At 38.2% G+C, this 18260-nt stretch overlaps 1 protein-coding gene across 9 annotated transcripts in view; it reads right to left on the bottom strand.

Moving 5' to 3' along the window:
- The window catches only part of CASK (calcium/calmodulin dependent serine protein kinase), a 184160-nt gene that overhangs the window by 127974 nt on the left and 37926 nt on the right, over nt 1–18260 (bottom strand). For all 9 annotated transcript variants that reach the window (XM_072359465.1, XM_072358958.1, XM_072359297.1 and 6 more), the window contains exon 2: nt 8–120. In XM_072359465.1, the coding sequence (XP_072215566.1) occupies nt 8–120 (113 nt within the window). The remainder of the gene's footprint in view (nt 1–7; nt 121–18260) is intronic.

Raw genomic sequence — 18260 nt, 5'->3', positions numbered from 1 at the left:
TTCTTACCTTCTGTGCTTAACCCAGGACTTGAAGTGAATTTTGCTACATCGACAATCTTTACAGCAAACTGTTGCCCTGTTTCCCTGTTGATGCATCGCCGCACAACACTGAATGGACCCCTGAAACAAATGCACAAAAAAAAAGAGCAATAAATAATCCACTCTCTTCAATGCATTGAGCTATAATGTCATTACTTTTGAACAAAATCTAAATTCCACCATATCATTTGAATACAGTATTTAAACAGAATCTTGTACCTCTCATCCACGCTGCCCATTAACCATAAAACGTAATTTTAACTACAAAAGCTAGAGTAAAGTACACTAAATGAGTTTACTATAGTAAAGGAAAGTTTACTATAGTAAAGGAAGATCAAATATATTTTCTTATTTAACCAAGAAAGGCGGGACTCTTGGAAGCAGTGTGTAATGTACTGGCATTATTATTACATTTTAAAGGGACTTCATTTTGATGCACAGTTCACATGGGGAAAGATGTAAATGATTATAATGTGAATTGCAGGCATTCTAAACCATTTCATACTTGAATATTACACTTGCTTTATACTCCAATGGATCACATTTTGCAGTCTGTATTTCTTTTGTTGATTTCCACAATGAAACTTTTACAGGGATGAATTCAGAATTTGACTCACAGTATCTAGCTTTCAGTCCTAAGCTTGAGTTTAGAAATCACAATTATTTGAAACAACTGAAAGCAGATTCTTTCATAACAATGATAAAACAAACAATATTGCTATTTCTTGCTGTTTGGGTTGATTTCTTTGCTCTACACAAGCTTACTTGGCACTAGATGTGAACAACTTCTGTTACAACACTTCACAATTCCACAAAAGCTTATGATTTTCTCTCATCCTTAGAGCTGTGAGAATCCCTATAAAAACTACACTAATATTTATCAAAATTTGTTCGGATATTATTACACTCAATTAACAAACAGCTGTTCAAAACTGACATGACAGTTGCCAAAACACAGGTTAGAGCAACAGTACCCCTAAGAAGGGTTTGTACTTAAGTACAGGCATTTATAAATGGTTTCTGGTAGTCCTTCACATACCAGGTGATTCAAAGAATGCAGTTTTTTTACACTTTACAACACCTGTACTCCCACAGCTAAAATACATTTTGTGTACTCTTTAAAAGACATATTTGCAAGTATTTCCTGAAACAGGATGACTTCTGACAGAATCATCATATTAAACCAGAATGAAAACATTTACAATTAAGGATGATATTTCTCAACACAATTACATACATGTGAATTATGTCATTGCACTTAAGTCACCTACATCTACGAAAGAAATGTAGTTTTCTTGCTCCTTACCTGGTTCCTAATGTACAATGAAATCCCCAAACCTGATGACCATTTTCTTCTCTGTACCCATAACCCACTACTATTCTGTATTTAGTAGCCAATGGTTGCCATGAGTATTTTTACAAGACACTCAATTAAGACTCTAAACACATAGAAATCAACTTACATTTCTACGACTCAACTAATTTCATTTGCTATCTTAGGACTAAAGTTACTGACTCAAATCCCCCCATGCGTCAAAAAGTTTATATAGGTCAGTGTTACCTTCTCATTGTGAGTCTCTGTCTACTCTGTCTCAAAGTAAAGTTTCTTATGAATAGTAAAAACAACAACAACAAATTTAAATTATGATAAATTGAAAACATTTCAAAGTCTAAACTACAGCTTTGGATTAACATTAGCAATACTTCTTTTCAGTCACAATTACAATAAATTGCTAGACAGCCAATTATTTATTATTTATTATTTTTTTCTCATCCTCATTAGTTTTGCACACAATAACTTTCTGAAGCTTCTAAATATAGCATCTATCATAATCTGATACAGTATGGTAGATAACCGGAGTGGAGAAAAGTCTCATGAGAGCATCATACCCTTACCTGCAGGTAGACCCTGACTTCTGTTCATTGCTGTAACTACAGAAATGCTATGAATACAAAACTTTCCTTCCTATTGACTAAGCAATTTCTAGTTTTCCTGGTTTCCTCAAGTCTGAGCTGGAGAACTTGCCCATCCACTTGAATATGCATTCTATTCTCTAAGTCTTGGACAAACAAATAAACATATTATACAATTCTGTAACAGGGAGGACAAAAGGCATCATTCCAGTCTTAACTTTTATGGTCATGTTTAATCTTAGTTGTACTTCTTAAAAAGTCTTCTCTGCCTAGTATTATAAATACCAGAGTCATAAGTAAATCAAAGCTGCTACAAAGCACAGAAGACAGGAACTCAATGGTGCTCACAGCAATTTAGTCTTTCATAGAAATCAAAAGATTGTTAAACACAGTCTGAAGATCCATGTAGGTACAAGCTTCAGATTTTCGCCTTTTTCAAAACGGACTCTCTCACATTCAAGTCATAGACAACCTCAAAATAGCATACACACTGTATGTTAGATGAACACATCCCATGACAGAAGCAGAGCAATAAAGGCTTGAAGTTTCATATTTTAAATAATTTGTTATCCCTTGGTTATTTAATACATTAATGATAGGTACCCTTATGATTTAAGCAGACGCCATTGCTTCCACATGACAACGTTAAGGAATTTAAAAATAAATTATGGTTGCAATTAGCTTTATGACATCTTAGTATGAAAAAATTCATGGGTGGATGAAGTTGCAAAGCCGCTACCATCATATCTGAAAAGTCATGACAGTCTGGTGAAGCTCCCAGTGACAGGAAAAGGGAAAACATAACCCCATTTTCAAGAAATGAAATACAGGCCAGTTAGTCTCATCTCTGTGCCTGGCAAGATTATGGAGTAGATCTTCCTGAAGGCCCTTAGCACATGGAAAATAAAGATGATTGGTGATAACCAATATGGCTTCACCAAGGGCAAGTCATGCCTAACAGACTTGGTGGGCTTTTATGATAAGAGTTACAGTGCCAGTGGATAAAGGAAGAGCAACTAGCATCATCCACCTGTACTTGTGCAAAGCATTTGATACTGTCTTGCATGACATTCTGGTTGCCAAACTGGAGAAAAATGGATTTGATAGATGGACCATTTGCTGGATAAAGAATTGGCTGGATGGTTGCACTCAGAGAATTGTGGTCAACAGCTCAATGTCCAAGTGGAGATCAGTGATGAGTGGCCTTCCTCAGGAATTGGTACTGAGACTGGTGATATTTAACATCTTTGTAAGTGATATGTACAATGCGACCAAGTGCAACCTCAGCAAGTTTGCAGATGACATCAAGTTGAGTGGTGCAGTTGATGCGGTAGAGGGAAAGGATGATATCCAGAGGGACCTCGACAGGCTTGAGAGGTGGTCCCATGCCAATCTCATCAAGTTCAGCAAGGCCAAGGGCAAGGTCCTGCACATGGGTCAGGACGATCCCAAGCACACAGAATCACAGAATCACCAAGTTTGGAAAAGACCCACATGATCACCCTGTCCAACCATCCACCCATCACCAATAGTTCTCACTAGACCATGTCCCTCAACACAACATCCAAATGTTCCTTGAACATCTCCAGGGCTGGTAACTCGACCACCTCCCTGGGCAGCACATTCCACTGCCTGACCACTCTTTCAGAGAAGTAGTATTTCCTAATGTCCAGCCTGAACCTCCCCTGGTGCAGCTTGAAGCCATTCCCTCTAGTCCTATCACCAGTTACACAAGAGAAGAGGCTGACACCCAGCTCACCACAACCTCATTTCAGGTAGTTATAGAGAGCAGTAAGGTCTCCCCTGCACCTCCTCTTCTCCAGACTAAACAATCCCAGCTTCTTCAGCTGCTCCTCACAATGCCTGTGCTCCAGACCCTCACCAGCTTTTCTGCCCTTCTCTGAACATATTTCAGGGCCTCAATGTCTTTTCTTGCAGTGAGGGGCCCAAAACTGGACACAGTACTTGAGGTGCAGCCTCACTAGAGCTGAGTACAGGGGGACAATTACTTCCCCGCTCCTGCTGGCAACACTGTTTCTGATGCAAGCCAGGAGGCCATTGGCCTACTTGGCCACCTGGGCACACTGCTGATGCTCAGCCAAGCATCAATCAATACCCCCTGGTCCATTTCCTCTACGCAGTCTTCCAGCATATATTGTCTTCCAAACATATATAAAGGTTGTGCAGAGAATGGCTTGAGAGCAGCCCTGAGAAGAAGGATTGGGGAGTGTCAACTGATGAAAGATTCAATACGAGCAAGAAACGTGTTCTTGCAGCCCAGAAGGCCAACCGTATCCTGGGATGCATCAAGAGAAGTATGACCAGCAGGTCAGGGGAGGTGATTCTGTCCCTCTGCTCTGCTCTCATGAGACCCACCTGGAGTACTGCATTCAGTTCTGGCGCCCAAAACACAAGGATATTGAGCTGCTGCAGCGGGTGCAGAAGAAGGCCATGAAGACATTTTAGAGGGCCCCATGAGGACAGGCTGAGAGAGCAGGGGCTCTTCAGCCTGGAGAAAAGAAGGCTCCAGGAGGACCTTACAGCAGCCTCCCAGTACCTGAAGGGGGCCTACAGCAAAGCTAAGGAGGGACTTTTTAGAAGGGCATGTAGTGACAGGACAAGGAGAAACAGATTTAAACTAGAAGAGGGTAGGTTTAGACTAGATATTAGGAAAAAATTATTTACTGTGATGATGGCGAGACACTGGAACGGGCTGCATAGAGAGGCTGTGGATGCCCCCACCCTAGAGGTGTTCAAGGCAAGTCTGGATGGGGCTTTGAGCAACCTGGTCTAGAGGGAGGTATCCCTGCCTGTAGGTTGGAACTAGATGGTCTTAAAGATTCCTTCCAACCCAAATCATTTTATGATTCTATGATCTTCTTTGTAGTTGCAATGAAACAATTAAACCTACAGCGCCCCACAGTGATACTATATAATTTAAGCAAGAAAATGAAAATCCATTCTTAAAATACACAAGTAGTAAGGATAGATGGTTTTCTTGTATTGATGATTTGTCAACATTGGCAGCAATATGTTCCAACACCTGCAATATTTTGATTCTCCACTGCAATGTATACCAAAAACCAAAATATATTTTCTTAAATTAAAGCTGGCATGCACAGTGACTTCTCTACTGCAGATGGAAATCAAAGCATCACAATACATTACAAAGAAGATTATTGAATACATGTAGGCCATAGGAATGCTGAAAAGGTGCCCTATACCAGGTTTGTTTCCTAAATTTCATGTTAGCATGACATGTTCTGATGTAACCTTAAACCCAGTAGAACTGTATCTGGTGATATACAATTACTCTGTAAAACCAATAGCAAACAAAACCTCTCCCAGTGAATAGAGTATTCCTTTAAAAATGAGCTTCCAGGTTAGAATCTAAAGATTTTCCCTTCTTGAGAAAACTTAACTACTAAGAACCTAAAACCTGCAATACAAGTCTTCAAGTTATATTTGACCTTCATTCAACATTCTAAATGGAAGAATTGATTTTTCCTGAAATGATCTATGTCAGCTTGTTGCATTAAGAAAGTGTAAGCATACAGAGATAAAATCTGATAGAATTACAACCACAGTATCTCTTCCTCACTTCACTCATTCTTGTACATTTCTACTATTTATTTTTCCTTTAATTTTCATTTTGAATGTAAGTATTTCCAAGAGTAACTAAATCTGCAGTTAGTTACTGAACCACTTAATCAACTTGTTTAAACATGGAACTCCAGCCTGAAATGGGGATTGATGTTCTCTGTAAATGAGCACCTTGGCTTAGAGGGCAACCACTTTTAGAAAGTCATCACCAGCCATGTTGCATAGATATTTTTTCTTCTATTCTGAAAGGAAAAAATTAAATCTTTCACTATTTTGACAGTGGTATGGAGAACAATCAGGCTGAAGATTTGGTACTTTGTTAGAAAATCAGATATCCTAGTACAAGTCACAAAACTGAGTTTTCAAATGGCAACATTTCCATCAAGAGTTTGCCCGACCAGCTGATATCTTAGAAAACAAGCGTGCGTTCAACTCAGACTTGCAATAAAACAGGAGAAAGAACAAAGCACAAAACAGCAGTTCACTGAATCTTGGGTCAGTAGGAATACAGCTTCGAGAAGGTGCTCTCTAATATTAATTCAACAGAATTATAAAGAAAAAAGAATATACAAGAATACCAAAGGTGTGGTTCTAAAGTATGTAGAAACAAACAACAAAAACAACCCACAAATCTCCATCATCCTCACAATCATTTTAATGAGACATAAACTTTTAAACTCCCTCAAAAGTGTAGAATCTTGATTCTTGCATAACATTTGAGTATGATGTAGACTCTCTCTAATGATTCTGTAAATCACAAACTGGAGAAATTCTGCTGAGAGAAGCAGTAGGGTTGGAAATAGAGGTCTTTATAAGCAGCGGAACTGAAGTCAGTTAAAACTTGGGAAATTGTAAGCATTCTTGCAATAATAATATTTAAGAATTTCAGAAATATTAGCTAAATTATAAACCACGGTTTAGAAGAAATTATTAAAGCTTAAAGATATTCAATCTGTCTATTTTGAAGGCTTAAGCTCTAATTTACAAGGAATAATAATTTCAATGAAAGAAAACTTTTGTAACTTGAAGCACTACTATACAGCACAGAAATACCTCAACTGGGGTAGAGGTCGTGGAGTGCGGAACACACTAAAGGAAGCAGGCTCAGTGTAGCACAATACAGGAGCTGAGTAGATTTGCAGAGCTAACATAACTCTTTCGTTCTATTGCAGAGCTTAGTGCAACTCATCACCAAAAGCAGCGATTGGTTGGTTTGGAACCCAGTCATGGTCCTCCTGATGACCTACTACCTAAACAGCAGTGTTTGCTTCAGTGCAGGGCTATTAGAACTCACATTTTCAGCCCTTCTGAAGCCTTATCTGATATGGAAATGGAGAAAATAAAAATCAAATTTAGAAACACTACCACACAATTAAGTTCAGCACCAAAATGCTGGCACAGCCACCCCACAGAAGAAAGAAATAGGCAGACTGTTGCAGCCTCCAGCATCTCCTCAATTTATTAACCATTGATTTCCTTCTATAGGAAAATACAGAACCAGTACCTCCAGTGCTTGTGCAGGTGAAGCAATCCCCAAGAACACCTTAGGGTATACTTAGAATTTATGTAAAATAGCGGACAAATATTTTCTTACAATTTTAAGACTCCTTTGTGTAGTTCAGAAGCTTATTTACATGTTTTTGTAAGCATAAAAGCAAACCACTGGCAGAAAGGGATCTGTTTTGCTATCATGTCTTTCTTCTATTGCCAACCTGCAAGGGGGATAACCTATCCTTAACAGACCTGAAGTCTGTATCACCAGAAACAATGCCTGTGGCCTAAATTCTCATCCTTATCAGGCAAAAACTAAAAGTAAAAAATTAATATATCAGACATTCTACATTTCGATATCTGAGGTACCTCTCTGTCTATAAAATCTCCCAGGCATCCATATAAAGCAATATATGTATTGATATGTAACAATACATGTAATGTATGTATAGCTTGTATTCAACTTTTTTTATGCTGACTGGCTGGGATGCCGAGGGGAATGAAAAAGAGGAACACAGAGGTAAGATGCTCATTAGAACAACTATCAGTGTGAAGTGAAAGTTTCAGCATTAGGCACAAATAGCATTGTTTGTGTGCAAGCAATTCAGAAAATACTTTTTTGCTCGCAGAGAATACAGCAACCTTTATTTTCAGAATTCCAGTTATCAGTAAATGCAGAATTATCCTTGTAAATTGTTCCTTATTTTACTCACAGAACCACACAACAAGGAACACGCTCAGTAAGTTTTGTCTGAACACCTACTTGCTGCTACCAAAAGCCATGCTACAATTTTCCTGTCTTTTTCTTCTTTACTTTATGAGCAGCAGAACATAACTCGCTCCCTGAAAGCAACCATTTACAAATAATTTCTCAACCCAGCATATACGCAAGTAAATTCTATTTTCAATAATTACTGTATGTTGAAATCACTTTCATGGTCTTAAAAGAATTGCTCTGAAAGCTGCAGCTGTAGTCACAGTAGTTAAAGCAAGTGCATTTTGTTAAGGCCTAGGAGTTTTTTGGAACGTGATCAGACACCAGCTGCTGGGAAGCTTTCAGACCAGCACGCCTGAACATGAAAAGCCACATGATATGTACAGAAGATAGAAGGGGTTTTAGAGCAAAACTGCGGAGCATGATTTCAAGTCCATGTATGAATGGTACTAAAGTATGATGACTGCTTCCAACAGAAACAATAGTAAAAACAGCTCTTGTGAGAGCTTGCCATCAGGTCTTTCTTTATATCCTATTTGTTAACTCATTAAAGGTCATTAGCAAAAGAAAGGTCAAGACTTCAAGTAATTCCTAAATAGCCTTCTTAATGAGTTCAAGTTCTTTGCTCTACAGATTCCACTTTTAGATTTCTCCTTGGATGATCTGTTTCCAAAGATTCACTAGTAATTTGTTTTTCCTGCAGGATTAAGATACTGGACAGTACTTGCACTTTCCTAAATCAGTGCATTGTTTCAAAAGCTATGTTGGCAGCTTCAGTCATAGAATCATAGAATCAGGCTGGAAAGGACCTACAAGATCATCTAGTCCAACTGTCCTCCCTTTACCATACCTACAGCAAACCACTAAACCATCTCTCGTAGCTCCTCATCCGGACGCCTCTTGAACACTGCCAGGGATGGCGACTCCAGCACCTCCCTGGGCAGCCATTCCAAAGCCTGACCACTCTCTGAGAGAAAAAGTTCCTTCTTATATCCAGTCTAAACCTCATCTGATACAAGTTGTGTCCATTTCCTCGGGTCTTCAATAAAGAGACTGATAAGGTGTCCTGATGACGGCTTAAATGAAAGAACAAAGGCGGAATTATTTCTAGGGCATGTATGTAGAAGCACATACAAACCAAGCATGAGATACTCTCTTAACTGAGATATGAGTGCTTCAGAAAATAGTGCTGTTTTTCTTTTTTAACTGTTGAGGAGAAAGGAGAATAAAAATTGGTTTGTTAAATTGAGATAAAAAATCAGTAGAGAAGGATGCGGGGGTCCTGATGGATGAAAAACTGAAAAGGGGTGGCCAGCAGGGACAGGGAGGTGATTGTCCCTCTCTCCTCTGCCCTTGTGAGGCCCCATCTGGAGTACTGTGTCCAGGTCTGGAGCCCCCAATACAAGACAGAAAGCTGTTGGAGAGGGACCAGAGGAGGGCCACAAAGAGCATTAGATAGCTGGAGAAGCTCCGCTTTGAAGACAGGCTGAGGGAGCTGGGTTTGTTCAGCCTGGAGAAGAGAAGGCTGCAGAGTGACCTCATTGTAGCCTTTCAGTACCTAAAGGGAACATATAAACAGGAGGGGAATCAACTCTTAACAAGGGTAGATAACAACAAGAGAAGGGGAAATGGTTTTAATTTGAAGGAGAGAAGATTTAGGCTGGATGTCAGAAGAAAGCTCTTTACTATGAAGAGTGGTGAGGCGTTGGCACAGACTGTCCAGAGAGGTTGTGGATGCCCTGTCCCTGGAGGTGTTCAAGGCCAGGTTGGATGGGGACCTAGGCAGTATTAAATGTCTAGTATTAAATGGGGACTAGTATTAAATGGGGAGGCTGGTGGCCCTGCCTGTGGCAGGGGAACTGGAGATTCATGATCTTTGAGGTCTCTTCCAACCTGGGTCATTCTGTGATTCTGTGATCTTGTCATTGTGCTGGTAAAGAATTCAGGAAACATGATTCTCATTGCTCTCCATGGTTCACTTCAACATAAGTGAGAACATACTTCACATGGAAGACGCAGTTTAGGACAGGTGGAGACTAGTATGTTGAGCACAAAGTCTGTTTCTTGAATAGGAGGCAAAGAGGGGGGAAATAAAGAGAACTTTGCTTGTAATTAACTTCCCACTAGAAATACTGACTGCAATACAAAATGACCCAAATTTTATTGTTACGCTCTAAGATTCCATAACCCTTCACAGGAAAATAAGAAACACCAGCAGAGAGATCAAGAGCATCCTGTTAAAAGTGCTACAAAAATCCAAATGTTATTCTTCTAATATAATCCTTTAATATCTGACCAAATCTTTTTTCTCCTTTCTTTTTTCCCCCATGAAGAAAGATCTCATCCACAAGATCAGGAGGCAGTGAAAGAAATATAGGAAAACACTTAGAAATCTAAATTAAATATGAAATAATTGAACAATAAGAAGAAAAACAACAACAACAAATAAGAACAGCAATAAGAACAGCAGTGTTACTTCATTTATAGTAACAAAAGAACATATTAAAAATACTAGATTTAATTCCTAATGAACAGATGAAGGTTGTCATGTACTTCTAACCCATCTAGGTGTAAGTTATCCTGTAAGAGCTCTGCTGTGGTTACACAGAATCAGATCAAAGGAAAAAGAAACACTGAAATATTCTACACACACCACTTCTTATGTTTTAATTGCCTTCCTGTGTTACTTTCCATCCACAATAGTTCCATGATTTACATACTACCTCCTCTTCTCTTTCACTCATTAAGTTTGCCACACCTAACACCTTTTTTTCTATGATACATCCTCTCATTTCAGAATCTCTTCCTTGCTGCGTCTGTTCTAGTCTTAATTTTTCTCAACAGAAGCAACCGGAAACTGCATTATTCCAAATGGGATCTCCACAAAAGCTTGTACTTAGCATATGATGTTTCCTTCTCTGCTGTAAATACTGTGCTTGGTATATCCCGCGCTTGCTTTCCCCACACCTAAATCATATGGCCACTTAGTGAATATGAATTCTTCTCTTCAGTTGTTTGCAAACAATCAGCACACACGCACCTAACAGAAGAAGGTACAATTAACTTGTATGGGCCACTACAGAAGAAGTGGAGAAACTGGACAATTTTGATGGAAATGATCTCCTTTATATACTGTTGTTATGTATATGTAACAACTATTGACTTTTACAGTGTATCACCTTTGTATGGCATTATATGGAAAGGTCCAGAAATTCTTCAGCTGCCTCTCTCTTCCCCATTACCTGAGTAAGAATAAAACTCCCATCCCATTTGTTAAATACTAAACAATAGTCAAGTCCCATACTTGAACAAAATCAGCATGTGCAAATTTGAGGAAGACCCTCCACAAGCTTTTTTTGGTTTTTCTTTGACAACAGTAGATGAGGGATTGTTGCTGGATTTGACAAAGTTTGTTAAAAAGGGTTTTTTGGATCATTTTCTTGGAACTCGCGAGTACGTTTCTAGCTGTAATGTTACAACGTTCCATTATCAAGGATATTCCATTGCAAGACAAAAAAAACCAAACACCAACCAACCACACAAATCTTCAAAGTAAAGCCTGAAGATTTCAGAGGTAAAGGCCAAACAGAACATGTTTGTAAACACACAGATACTAAAAACGTACAGAAGAATACCTGAATCTAACCAGAACTTGTGAGAGTAAGTTCAGTCAAAACTACTTTAAAAAATTATCCCTGTATTGTCAAACCATCCCTTAAAAATGATGGCCTCAAAGCAATTTATGCATGCATTCCAATACATAAGAATCTTTGGAACCAATAAATACAAGTTATTGAGGTGAATGAAAGAAATCAGGTTTCTAAAGAGACAGTTCTTTCGCATGACACTAATCAGTGATGGGAAATTATCCTAAGAATTTTGATCCATGCAGAAAGTCCTAATCCTCCCCCCTCTGCTTTAGTTTGGCCCCTGAATTGCCAAACATATTCATCTGTTAGGGTGAACGTGTACTAAAAAATACCCTGTAAAGAAAGACTGTCTTTCGTGTCTCAGAAACATACAGATTATCTTTAAATTTTGTAAGTTGTCATCAAGATCATATATGAAGTGAAGGAAAACATAAATATTTGAGGTTTTCTTTTAAACATGTTGGAAGACTTCCAATATTTCTGAAATCTGATTTATGACTCAAATCGCCAATCGCTAGAGTGATTCATAACATTTTAAATTATGGAAGGATTAATGGGATTTATTAAAAATATTCAGCTGAATACTGGGAAAAAAAAATCCTGGATATATTTATAGAACGTTGTTGAATTCTCTCTTCAGGGGAGAAATAAATGAATTCTTGCTTCTTGAAATCCAAAGCTTTCAGCAGTGTACTGGAATTAAAAACCTGACACAGAAAAGATGAGAAAATGTAGCTTCCCCCCTTCCATCCGGATTTGTTAGGTTTCTTGACAGTGGCTCTTAGTAAATGTGTTTTTGTATATTTAATGCACATAAACTACTGTTTGAAGATCCTTTTTTCTCTTTTTAGAGTATAGATATGTACTTCACCAACCTAGACATAGCCGTGAAAGTACAAGGGCTGCTCCAAAAGCAATGCCTCCAATTTTATTATGTTGGTCCTCAATGCCAAAGATGGATGTTGGCAGAAGAGGTTGAACCTTCCTGCCAATCCCATTATGTTTTGTTGCTATGTGATGGATGGCAGCAGAGGGGCAGTCTGACACAGTGGCATCTGATGTAGAAGTGCAGATGAAACGCAGGTGTGTCAATGAACTCCTGCATGGGGATAAAACTGCATCCACTGACCTTCACTGATGCTTGCTGAACCTTTATGGAGACCAAACCAAGTAAACGCAAGCACAGTGAGGCAATGGGTGACACATTTCAGCATGAGTGGCATGGCAGCGACCTGAAAGACAGGCCATGCAGATTTTTACAAGTGTGGCATGTAGGTTCTTGTTCATTGCTGGCAAGTATGCATAGTTTACAGTGGTGCCTGCTGAGACATGCAGCTGAGAATTTTCTCTATCAAATAATGCTATTGTTCTCTTTGTATCTGCGATTCCATGGAAATAAACAGGAGGTGTTACCTTCAGAGAGACCTATGTATATTAGTCTATTCCAATTGTAGCGGTTCAACCAGCTTCTCTCTAAACTGGAATCAAGTTACTTTTTAGTAGTTTGTTTAGAGCAGTCATATTTTACTAAGTTCAAAAAATAAGGATGTTTTGGACAAAGCCAAAAAAAAAAACAAACCCAAAACACAACAAACTTCAAAATTAATAGGGCTATTCATCTTACTGAATATTTGGAAGGCATATTGCTATATAGCTAGAAAGATACTGCTGTTTTTTGTAAGTGTAAAAAATATCTGAGGTATTTAAAGATGAGATACCAGTTTCCTGTACAACAATTTTTCATAAATTCTAAACTCAATTATCTTCGCATGCTAATTTCAATGTCACTCCTTAGCAGAATCTTGCCATTAAAATGACTATATAAAATATTTCATTAGCTACAGCACAATTATTTCTATACTAACTATAATCACCAGCAAGACAATAATTAAGATACCCACAACAAAATGTCATCCATCATCCTTTCATTATTTCTTTTTTGAAAAAACTCACAGGATTACTTTTCTATTTAATAAACACTTAACAGAACTGTTCACAACCTTCCAGAGGAAGCTAAATCTAAGCGCGTGATCTAAAATCACATTTAATTTACTTCCTTTTTTTCCATTACAAATAAAGGAAAAGTCATCGGCATCAATTGCTAAGCCCATTCAGAGACTCAGTTGTACTAACGTTTAGACCAGCGCTGATAAGATCTTCATAGGGATGCTAACAACCCATCGTGAGAGGACAAAAGTTTTAGTATTGCTTTTAAAAAACAAAGTATTCATGGAACTGTGAAATTAGTAGGAATCAGAGCACTGACTGCAATTCTACTTAATCACTGAAGGTGCACACACTAAGAAAATTCTCACACTCCTGCAAGTGATTATTTGACCTTTGGGACATTGCCAAGGATAAGAAATTGAACTCACTATCCACGCCAGGAAGAGTGTCTTGCATTTCAACAGTTTTCAGCTGCCCTTCTCTTATTTTTTCAAGGCTTAAACACTGAAACAGGGTAGATGAGGAATACCTTGGGTCCAGGAGTACATCTCAGTTTATTACCTAACATCACATCAACAAGCAAAAAGTCTAAGGGTTTCTTAAGTTATGCCCTTCTAAATTCACACTGACCTAAAAGTCAATTCAACTGCAGTAGTCCATGCTCGATCACATGATAAAAGTAATTTCCTGCGTTGCTATCTCAAAGCATCAAACCACTTGTGCACTGGTGGTCTTAAGAAAAGCGACAGTAATAGAAAAAAATAAAAAAGCACTGACACTGGCAGACACCATAAAGAAAGGATTAGGAGACTGTTCGGTAAGAAACTTGTTGCTGCCTCTCTGAAGGATTCCCAAGTCCAAGTTTAGCTTGCCTGGCTGCCACAAGCAGTTGCTGTTACCAGAAGAGAACCAACAGTAGAAATGCAGCTTTCAGCTTTGTTCTAGGCAATACACATGTGAAAGAGGAATATATACGCACACCAACTTTAGTCTTTTGAAAAGCAACCAAAACCAGAGAATGTAGCCAGTACTATGGTTTGAATGACACAAACTCTCAGAGTTATAACAAATCTTCAGTATTCAAACACTGAGGCTACACATTTGAACACAATTTATTGGCAGTATTTAGAACTGCCAATTACTTTTGAACATGACCATGTGCTACAGAACCCTACCAGAGCACTGTACTGCTCAGTGCAATGGGAAAAGGAAAGCAAATGACCACACCTTTTTTTCTTCTTTTCCTTCATGCTTCTCTAGTCAAAATAACTTAGAGAGAAAAATAAGGAAAGTATCACAGAGAATACATAAGGCATGCTCAGCCTCAGAGAACATCTTCATTCTGGCAGGATTTTCAAATAAAAACCCTACTTGTAAAGATGTAAAAATATGAAAATACCCAATGAACACTTTGAGTGAAACATGTATAAGTGAAAATAAAAATAAACAAAAACAAAAATCTCCAAAGCTTTAATGGAAGCTTATGATTAGATTTACTCCCCTCAAAAACCCGTCTATAAGTTTTAAGTCAGTCATACTGAGTAATGGGTTGTGTAATTAAATCCTTGTTGCCACCTTCATTTGGCTTTTTAGAAACACTAAATCCTCTTTGAATACCAAGTACTGTTACAAGAGGCAGGATCCAGCCAAGCAGAGCAAAAGCCAACTAGAATGATGGAGAAGGGAAATAAGATACAATCAAGAGCTGACAGAGGGGACCAATTTGGCAAGCCAAGTGAGTGGGATGATATGGACAGATCTTGTAATGAGTATGAAGGCTGTAAAGGACTAATTTCAAGCTTAGTAAATAAGGAGACACCTAACGCAAAGCACAGGGATGGTGTTCTTGCTGTTTCTAGGGAATCACAACAACTAGGTGCCTGTCTGAAGTGTCTGTACAATAACTCTCACCAAGAGTTAAAAGGTCTGCCACACTTCAGAGCTACAGTCTCACTTGGTTCATAAAGGTGCAGTGGGCTGGCTCACTCAACTAGAGTGCTGCAAAGGATGGGTACAAGCTCATTAGGAAGGTCAGGACAGGACCAAGGGAGTTGACGTTTATGTATGGAGTTCTGCACTGGGATAGATGAAAGAGGTCAGTCCTTACAGCTCATTATTAGCATACAACCAACATGGGCAGCATTGTGGTGGGTACCTGTTACTGACTGCCTGGTCAGGAAAAAGTAGATGAGGCCTTCTTCAGATAACTGGAAGAAATATTATGTTTGCAGACCCTGGTCCTCACCACATACATTAAATATCCCAGTATTTGTGGGTGAGACAAAAAAGCGGGGTTACAAACAAAGAAGACCTCATTAATGTTGAGGGCAGCTTTTGCCGCAGCAACCACGAGATGGTGAGACTCAGTAACCTGAGAGGACAGAGCAAGGCCAGAAGTGGAGTCACAATCCTAGCACCGTAACTGACAGCAGGAGATAAACTTTTTGTAGCTTACTAGCACATCTGGCTAACTATAAAAGTCAAAGAATGATGACAAGTACAGAGCAACAGAAGTGAAAACTAATGTCGGGAAGTGGCTTTGACATCTTACAATGCAATAACTAAACCAGAATTTTAATCAGGTTGCTTTCTTTTTAGTCATCAAGATGCAACATACACTTGTTCATACAAATGTCAGAAAGAGTTTAGCCTATTTCTCACCTGAATATTTTATCTTCCATCTTATGTTCATGTCTACACCATACACAGATAATTCTTATAAAAAAGTTATAGATTCATTAGAAGCTCAGAAACATCACTGCAGATAGAAACTTTATTAATTGATAATATGAAATTAAGTTCTACATTAAAATGAACAACGCATGAGAGCACGTTCAGAGCAGTGATTTCTGCATACCATGAAGAATTTCTATTCCCAATACCCTGGCAAATGCGATACACAAGTTAAAATGTTTATTCAAAATAATAACACTTTCAAGGATATAACCAAGCTGGATCAAGCCCTTCCCATTCAGCTGAGATAGGTCAGAACATTATCAATTTTACATAGATCTGTCTATCTAGATACACACATACATATGCAGTTAAAAATGCGCTATGCCAAAGCAATTTCAAATAATACGTTCAAGCCCAATCTTCTGCAAAGACTCCTGAAATCTAATTTTCCTCTCTGAAAATTAAGTGAATCTGAAACTGAATTACTTAACCATCATTAAATAGTTCTCAGGATATCCTTCTCCAGTTAATTCTACTGGACTTCTGCAGAGTCCGAGTATGCAAAATTAACTCATGAACACAACAGAAAGTTACCAAATTATCTTCAGAATGAAATAAGTTTAAGCTTGATAAAAGCATTATTACATATAAAAATTATAATTTATAATATGAAAGATTTAAGCTGCATACACTCTTTCATAAAATACAGATGCCTGAGGTACATGTTATTATGACACTGAAGTTATATATTTTCATTATTGTAGCATACCAGAACAAAAACATTTGCTGCACTGGGTTGACAACGGGGTGTAAAACCATTTGTTGTGATTTAACCCTTCAGCAGCTCTTCACCACACAGCCATTCTCTCATTCATCCCAGATGGAGAGATATGGAAACAAAATAGAACTCACGGATCGAGATGAGAACTGTTTACTATGACAGAGAACAAAAATGAAAACAAAAAAGTACGTATCTCGACAGTCCAAGGTCTCATCACCCATCAACCAACCCCCAGCAACCCTTGAGCAGCAGTCTTCCCCATCCAACCCGCTAAGGTTTATAGACTTCCCCATGGTGCCACATGGTATGGAATAACCCCTGCTCTAATTCAGGCATCTGTCCCAACTCCACACCATCACTGGCAGCAGCTCCACACCATCAAGGGGCCAGGCCTGGCCCCAAGTGTGCTCCCATTTCTCAGCAACAACCAAACATCGGTGTGTTATTAACCGATGTCTCAGTTGAAACCAACACAACAAGCCCCACTAATTTAAAAGCTGACACTACATTTGAAAACAATCAGAAGCATATACATCTGCAATGAAGTTGCTGATCACACAATTTAACCAATCTTGTGCAAGTTATACCTGAGCAAAATTTATGAGTCACAGATTTTTGCTAAAAGACAGAAGTGTTCTTGACTACAAAGCACCTCAAAATTTGGCTTCACAGAACAGGAAAAAAAAATTAGTTCAACTGATCTTGATAGTTCCTGTCCTTGTATCAACTGGTAAAACCTCTTCCTTTAGTTTTCCTACTGTATTTACTTTTTTCACCCATTAGCCAAAATTTAAGGATTAGAAAAAACAAAAGAATAAGCAAATTTATTTACTTGTTTCTACAAGAGAGTTTTAAAAAAATCCAATAAAACTGCAAGCTCAGTGTGTTACTGATATTTACCATGCCCCTGGCAATTACTGCTGGGTGATTTTCATGACTAAACGTCTTTGGTACAAGAAAAATTCTACAAACTACAAGCTAAACAGCAACACAATGAGCCCATTCTTCTTCTTTTGTTCTTTTTCAAAGTCTATATTCATGAATTATATTTTAAAAAAGAAGTATGTATTGTATTTTAGTTCAGTAGATTTAGATTTTTGATTAGAATGTAAACTTCCCTCTCTTGCATTTTCCTGTCCATCTTATCCACTTAGTGAGAAATGTTTAGCTGCAGATCACAGTCTTACCAAAGACAATCCTATGTTGTGTATCAGATATTTATCTATGAGTACCACGTACTGAATTTAAGTGTAAAAGAAACCAAATTCCTCTACAGAATGGAAACTGCAGAATACATATAGAATACAGACTATTTTCAACAGCTGTCAGGTTTTTAAGTCTATGAGCAAGACTCAAAAAATAATAATTACCTCAGTAAAGAGTTCTCATTTCTCAAAGTCCTTCAGAAAATATGTGTCATATGCTTAAAAATCAGTTTTTATAT

This window comes from Excalfactoria chinensis, chromosome 1 (genome assembly GCF_039878825.1).
Source record: "Excalfactoria chinensis isolate bCotChi1 chromosome 1, bCotChi1.hap2, whole genome shotgun sequence".
NCBI classification, from domain to species: domain Eukaryota; kingdom Metazoa; phylum Chordata; class Aves; order Galliformes; family Phasianidae; genus Excalfactoria; species Excalfactoria chinensis.
This window is presented reverse-complemented; position numbering and strand designations above follow the sequence as displayed.